General features: G+C 38.3%; 1 protein-coding gene across 1 annotated transcript; it reads left to right on the forward strand.

Annotated features, from left to right (window-relative positions):
- Window positions 1-2,721: 2,721 nt before the first annotated feature.
- PRR32 (proline rich 32) lies at window positions 2,722-4,713 on the forward strand. Its single transcript, XM_032264663.1, has 2 exons — window positions 2,722-2,892; window positions 3,684-4,713. Exons 1-2 carry the CDS (start codon window positions 2,873-2,875, stop codon window positions 4,558-4,560), a joined length of 897 nt encoding a protein of 298 aa, XP_032120554.1. The 5' UTR covers window positions 2,722-2,872; the 3' UTR covers window positions 4,561-4,713.
- The last annotated feature ends 3,221 nt before the right edge of the window (window positions 4,714-7,934 follow it).

The following is a 7,934-nucleotide window of genomic DNA, read 5'->3' on the forward strand; positions in this document are numbered from 1 at the left end:
TTGCTTCCACCTTTTTTTGTGGGATGACACAGCAAGAAGGCCCTTGCCAGAAGTCAGTTCCTTGATACTGGACTTTCCATCCTCCAAAACTGTGAAAATAGATTTCTTTTGTTTATAGATTACCCAGTTTTAAGAAATATGCTATAGCAGCAGAAGATGGACTAAAACAGCTGCTTTGCCAACTAAGCTGTTTTTTGGCAAATTTTCAACCTTCATTACCCATGTTTCTCTCTCCCAAACTGTTATTTAAATGAAGTAAAGAAAAAGGCATAAACTTTATTACTGCATTTTCAATGCTCAATGGATGATTGAGTTAGCCTGATAGCTTTTTGTCAAAAGGAAGGTTTTGAGATAGTTTTCTGTAACTTTGAAATTTGAATTTCTTCAAATATTTATTTATGGGTAAAACTTCATGAATTATCTGGTTGATCTCTAGGGAGTCTAATTGGTAGTTTATATTTCTATTTCTGCCAAATATGAGGCATAGTTTAGATTTAAAATAAGAACTATAAAATGCCAAATTTTTTTCTTTATTCTTACCTCGATAACCGTTCTTCCCATAGAATGACATCTCCTTTTATGTCCATGTATATTGTATCCATTTTTCAAAACACAGCTGAAATTTAATCCCACATAAACTGTGTCATCAATACTTTAACCCACAATCATAATTCCTTCTTCTGAATTTCCACTGTGGTCTTAGCTTACACTAGGCAGCTAATGGTTTGTGTCTATTTTTTATGTCATTCTTCAATAACTTTATAGATGTTATTTCACCTCCCTAGAAAATTAGAACATTCCTTGAAGTCCATATGAATTGTGTATTTAACTTTTTTAGTAAAATCAACACTTAATACAATAGTGAATGTATGCAGTAGGCATTTGATAAATATGCACTATTTACACAAAGGAAAACAAGGTAAAAACAAAATATGAGCTAATATCCATAAATTATACACTTCATGGCTTTGGAAAATTCTTGGTGCTATGGTCATTGTCATTGTTCCCAGCAATTTGGTTCCTATATTACATTGTATTCTATATAAACCAATTAAGATGATATCTTACCAAACAGGTATTTCTAGGTAAAAATATATTATTATTATAATTTGATAAGAACAAAAGGCATTCCTCAGGCTTCATTGCTATTATCAGGAAAGCAATATGCAACCTATTATACTGGAACCATTTATCTAAATGTGATTCACCAACTATTAGCAAGCATTAACCCAACTTGTGATTTCCCTTCTGATACAGCAAGCACTAAAAGAGCTTTAACACTCCACAACAATAATATTGCTAATAATATATATATATATATTTTTTAACATAAGGACAAGGTGCAGAATAAACTGAAGCAAGAATAGAAACAGGACCTGGACAATCAAGAGATTACTCAATAGTAAACCATGCTAGGCAAGTGAACAGATTCTTCTGGGAAATGTGTTGGAAACATGCCACTTTCTTGTATAGATGGAGACAACACACTCTGGCAGGAAGATGTGGACTTGGAGACCCAAAAGGTCACTTCTATATGAGTTGTGTTGATTTGCAGTAGTGACCATTTCTTTACGTTAGTACCTTGTACTTATGTACTATTCTTTCTCTCTCTCACACACACACAGATACACAGATACCGCACACCTAAAAATTGAAGCACATGGTGTTTGAGTCTGTTATCTTTCCTTAAGAGAAACGAAATACACATTACTGTTGAACTGTAGCAGCATATGCTAATATTGAAAATAAGGAAGACACCATCTTCAAGGTCTAGCCAGCAGAGCACAAATCTTATGTAAATTTAGGCAGGCTTGCCAGGTTTATGACTTTATCCTAGAGCATTAGTGATCTTGGATAAGGGGATAGTCATTGTAATTTCAGAGCAATTAATCTGTAGATCAATGTCAGAAAAGAAAGCTGGGAAAGTATGCTTTCTTAAAGTCAGGGAGGTGGATGAAATTTAGGATGGAAAAACAGAAAGTGCGCTATGCAAAACAGTAACAAGGCCAAATCTGAGCTAATATTTATAAATTTATGACATCTGTTATGCTTTTTTTCTGACCCTCCTCACCTGACAGAAATTTCCAGCGCTCTATTACAGAAAATACACACACACGCACACACACACACACACACACACACACACACACACAGAGAGAGAGAGAGAGAGAGAGAGAGACAGAGAGAGAAGTGAAGAGAGAGAGAGAGCTTATAAACTAATAGGCAAGATGAAGGAAATAACTACAATGGGAGGGGTTAAAAATAATGTCACAATGATTCTTAGATGAGTTCTTGTTTCATCTTCACAGATAGAAAAGCCATTTATCCCCCAAACCTCTGTTCCCCACCAAGTTAATAACATGCATCTCCCAAATTGGAAGTTTAAATTACAAGATTAGGCACAGTACTCTGCTCAAAGTGTTTTCAAATTTGAGGAGACTTGACAACTACCTTTTATAACTAAAACTTCAGAAGTAACTCTTTAAAAAATATCATGCTTCCATGATTCTAAATCCTTCTTGAAATGATTTTTCTTTCCACTGCCCTGCATCAGAATTAATGCAGTGAATTCCTTTACCACCCATCTACTACTGTGCAAACACCAGTTCCACATTTAAGTTCAAAGGAGTGTCACAGATTCATCCCCACCCACCACCCTCCCCACTCCTTTTCTCCCTCCCTTCCCTAGCAACTGGTAACCCCAGAAAGAGAACTCCAAATCTAGAAGGAAGCAGTTGGTCCCTGCCTTCATTCGAGTGCCAAGCCTCTAAGACAGAAGCAGGAGTCATTTCTCCAGACTGGGCTGGCCTGTGTGGGTGTTCAGCTGGCTATCTCCACCACCTCAGGAAAGATATCCTGTTCAAATTTCTTCATGGCTTGTATTGAAAATGTGTAAGTACAAAACCGTGTACAACTGTTTAATTTTGAAGGCAAAGTCAGTTTGAATTGCTTTATTGTGTAACTGGGACAGGGATGAGTAGGTTGGAGGAGATGTGGGAGGAAACTGCAGAAAAAACTTGAAGGATATAAATTTAGTTACAAAGAATACTGGATTTAAGAATGGCAACTTTGAATTGTAATTTTGAAAGAAAATTGGCAAATCCCTAGTCTTAACATTGGAGTTTAAACATGAGGAAATTCTTACTCTACGGTGTGGTATTGGTTGAATGAAAGAAATTGGTAACAAAATTTGGTGTAAGTGTTGAATGATGCCTTAGGAAGAGAAACTTATATGTTTATTAACATAACTATTCTTTGACTTCTGTGAAGAAAAATATATTTTACCTCAGAAGACATTCCAGAACAATATTGCCAGAATCTGAATGCCAGGATTAGTGAATCATAGATTCTAGAGGGACTTGAAAAAGCTGGTATTTTCTATTATATGCTTACTATTAAGCTATGTGGGTCTTCTAGGCTTTCTTGCTACCTTGTAGAGGTAAGGAAATGAGGAATGAAATAGGCCACTGGGTAGTCATGAGGGGCAATCATGTAGCCTAGCACTAAAGAAGCCACCTGGGAAAAGGCCAGTGGACTGAGCAAGTATTTGGCTACATGTAAGAGAGAGGGCACTCTTTTTTTCCCTGGTATATTTCAGTGAGCTCAGTCAATTACATATTTTAGCTATTTTCTGGTTACTGCATTTCCATTTTTATTAGCTTTTTGATTTCTGTTTTTGCCAGCCTTGGAGGGCACGCCCCCTCACCCATGGTAGTAGCTGTGGACAAAAATGGGAACCAGGAGCTGCACCACGACATGCCCCTGCAATGTCTGAGTTCCAAGTTGGAGGATGACGCAGAGCCCTGGGGTCAAACTCAAGTACCGCTGAGACCTTCCGTCAATGTGCTGACTGATCTGGCTAGAGAGCAACTGGAGTGCCCCTCTGAGATAGCAGGATCCTGCATTCCTGTTCATAGTTTGAGAGCTCTCATACGCCCCTATGAGCCACCACCTGCTGTTGCAGAAGAGTCCCTAGCAACAGCAGAAGTAAATAGCTCTGATGCACTGGCAGGCTGGGGGCAGGAGGGAAAGGATGCTATTAATGTGTCCTGGGAAGTCTCTGGTGGTCCTCCTGCACTGATAGTAGGGGGCACAAATGTCAACAATGGGGGCACTGAGAGAGGTAGTAATAATGCAAGGTTGCATGTGGCTTTGCCACGAGGTAAAGGGTTCTTTCCACCCAGGCGCCCACAAGTGAGAGGCCCTTCACATATTCCCACCCTTAGATCAGGGATAGTAATGGAGGTGCCTCCCGGAAATACACGAATAGCCTGCAGGGGAAAGCTGGCTCATGTTTCTTTTCCACTCAGGGGCCCATGCCACCCCATGCATAATTGGCCAAGGCCTATCCCATTGTCTTCCAGTTCTCCAGGTTTACCTTCTTGTTCTACCGCTCATTGCTTCATCCCTCCTCGACCTCCAATTTTCAATCCATTTCTCACTATGCCTATTCCTTTGGCTCCTCCTCTGATATTTGGTCCTCCACTGCCTTCTTATTTTGCACATTTCCATTCTGGGGGAATGCCAACTCCTGCATCACCCACCAGAGAGCACAGCTGATGGCAAAAATTAATAAAAGAGGAAAAAAGGATTGTGGAAAGAGGTGAAAGTTATTCATGCATGCTTTTACATTTTACACCTTGTACCCTCCCACACTCTGTTTACCACTAATGTGCCCTACATACTGGAGATTTAATAAAGAATGTGAAGTTTAAAATGTTGTAAATTATTTTGCAAAATACCACCCCAGGAACAAAAGCCTTGGATTTTGTGTTCTATCTTTAAGGTAATTAAAACAGAAACAAACCTGTCAGTGTTTTCTAAATAGCTTAGTTAAATGACTGTTACTATTTTTTCCCCATTTATTTATTTTATTGCATTTTAGGTTTTGGGTTACATGTGAAGAACATGCAAAATTGTTGCATAGGTACACACGTGGCAGTGTGATTTGCTGCCTTCCTCCCCATCACCTACATCTGGCATCTCTACCCTTGCTATCTCTCCCGAGCTCCCCACCCACACCGTCCCTCCCCTATTTCCCCCCAACTGACCCCAGTGTGTAGTGCTCCCCTCCCTGTGTCCATGCGTTCTCATTGTTCAACACCCGCCTATGAGTGAGAACATGCGGTGTTTGATCTTCTGCTCTTCTGTCAGTTTGCTGAGAATGATGTTTCCAGGTTCATCCATGCCCCTACAAAGGACCCAAACTCATCGTTTTTGATGGCTGCATAATATTCCATGGTGTATATGTGCCACATTTTCCCCATCCAGTCTATCGTCGATGGGCATTTGGGTTGGTTCCAGGTCTTTGCTATTGTAAACAGTGCTGCAATGAACATTCGTGTTCACGTGTCCTTATAGTAGAACGATTTCTATTGAATTGTCTTGCAGTGTGACTGGGGAGGGCGGTTAGGTTCTTCCTAGGTTAAGGCTAGGTTGGGGAATCTCTGTCTGCCAAAGGCTATAAGGGGTGCTCAGAGTTTGATGGCTGAATTAAGACAAGGTCTGTGAAGGGAGCCCGAAGTCCAGACGATAGAGAAAACATAAACAAACAGTAAAAGAAGCTAGATGAGATTGAAGTGAGAGCAATAGAGCCACGTTTAGCACTCATAGGCAGAACCAGGTTGAAAAGTCAGGAAAGAAGGAGGAAGGAAGATGGAAGAGTATTCTTAGACCACTGCTTAAACACGAACTGGTGTTTATGTTTTAACTTTTTCTTGTTGCTAATTACATAGTGTATATAGCTCTGGCTTATTAAAAGTCCAAAATCAAGGTGGAACAGGACTGATCCTTTCACCCTTTGTCTGAACAAAGAGCTCACTATATGTATTAGCCCATTCCCACACTGCTAATAAGAACATACCCTAGACTGGGTAATTTATAAAGGAAAGAGATATAACTGACTTACAGTTCCACATGGCTGGGGAGGCCTCAGGAATATTTCAGTTAGGGCAGAAGGGGAAGCAAATACATACTTCTTCAAATGGCAGCAGGAGAGAAAAGTGCAGAGTGAAGATGTGGAGGAGCCACTTATAAAATTAACAGATTTTGTGAGAACTCACTCATTATCATGAGAACAGCATAAAGATAACTGCCCTTATGATTCAATTACCTCCCAGTGGCTCCCTTCCACCACAGACACATGGGGATTATGGGAACTACTATTCAAGATGAAATTTGGGTGGTGACACTGCTAAACCATATCACTATATGCTCAGAACTTTGAAGTGCAAATGAAAATACTTTACTCACATGGAAATATTTTTCTCAGATACTGCTTTGTTTGCACTTCTCCTAATTTTTGCCATTATAATGACAATTCTGAGAGATTATCAAAATGTTCAGATGGGAGCTTTTAAAATTTCAAGTAATGAAAATAAGGACGCAGCTTGCAGTATGAAGTGATGTACATTTTGACAGCTTTATAACAATTCACTATATAGTAAAATGCCCTAAAACATAGTGCTATTGTACATGAACAATGAATCAACTAGAAATGTCTGAAGAGGACACTTCTTCAAATAAGCATTTTTAATATTCAGTGCTGATAGATTAGGTGATATTACCAGTTAGATAGTGGCTGAAAAAATGTGCCAGAGACAAAACCCAATAATGAATTTTTAGCACCAAAAAAGAGTCATTTGCTATTCTGGTGAGAAGGACACATAGATTCATCAAGTTTCTTTTATTTGTTTCATAATAAGTCATTCTAAATGTACAGGTGGTATTCTAAGGTTTAGCAGGAACATCTGGATAGTGCCTGATAAAATTTCTTTCACCCTGTGTATGTCCCGAAGCTGGCATAATTCCATCAATTCACCGTGGTGGATGGAACAGAAGTATTCAGCAAATCTTTGTACAGCTGCTCATGATGAGTTAGCTTAGTCCCAGTGTACTAAATATTTATTGAATTTTAATCCTTATGAACAGAGAAGTTGGGCATGCTTATAGTCATCAAAAATATCTTTTGAGTGAGATGTTTAAAGATATTTTGACAAGAAATCAAGTTGTCGTGTCAATAGTAGTGCTATATCTCTAGAGAGTTGCCAAAAGGTGTGGTAAGTGAAAGCAGGACAAGATTCGTTTTCCTTCTCAAAGGAAGTAAGTAGCTCGGATCAACACTCAGAAAAACTTAACTTACAATTAATTAAAGAAATCCATGACAAATTCACTAGAACAAGCAAGTGACATCAATACAATTGGCTCATTTTCAATTCTCTTTTCTCAACCTTTGTGTGTTTTTTATTTTCTATGTCATGTCTAAACACTGAACACCAATAGTAAACAATAATGACTACCTATTAGCAAATTGAGGCGCTGAAGTTTTATTTATATGTCTAAGGTGCAGGATAAATATGTTTTCTTTAGTTTATGAAGAGTTCTGTGCCTATATAGCCAGTTTCAATGGATGCAAGTATCAAATAAGCCTGGAATCCTGCTGCTAAATGCAAATGCTATGCAAATATTTTTGTTTATACATAGCTTCTGCATAGATTACTGTATTAGTTTGTTATCACACATGGCAGTGTCCTCAATGATAGAAAAACATCTGTTTTTAAATCAATGACTCACACTAAAGTTGCTATTTTAGGATTATTCTGGTAGACTATGAGCCATATTAATCCTATACCATAACATGCTATTTATCTTGGAAAGCACTCATAAAGCAATGTATCCAACACTCTTGAATATACATTATTTATCTTTATTCTCTGTGGCTTAAATAGAGTCTAGCCACAAAAGAGAAAGCTGAACATCAACAAAGTAGTCCTTTTCTCTGGTAATCATGGTAATTGGTTAAGTATTTCCTATTCAAAGCTCTAATCATGGTCACAAGAAGATTCATGTTATACTGTTTATTATTTATAGTTCTCATTATATTCTTTGTCACGAGACTGTAGCATCAGAATTTTAATGTCCTCTATATTCTCTAG

The sequence above is a fragment of the Sapajus apella genome, unplaced genomic scaffold, assembly GCF_009761245.1.
Source record: "Sapajus apella isolate SASKATOON/1434 unplaced genomic scaffold, GSC_monkey_1.0 scaffold145, whole genome shotgun sequence".
NCBI lineage: Eukaryota > Metazoa > Chordata > Mammalia > Primates > Cebidae > Sapajus > Sapajus apella.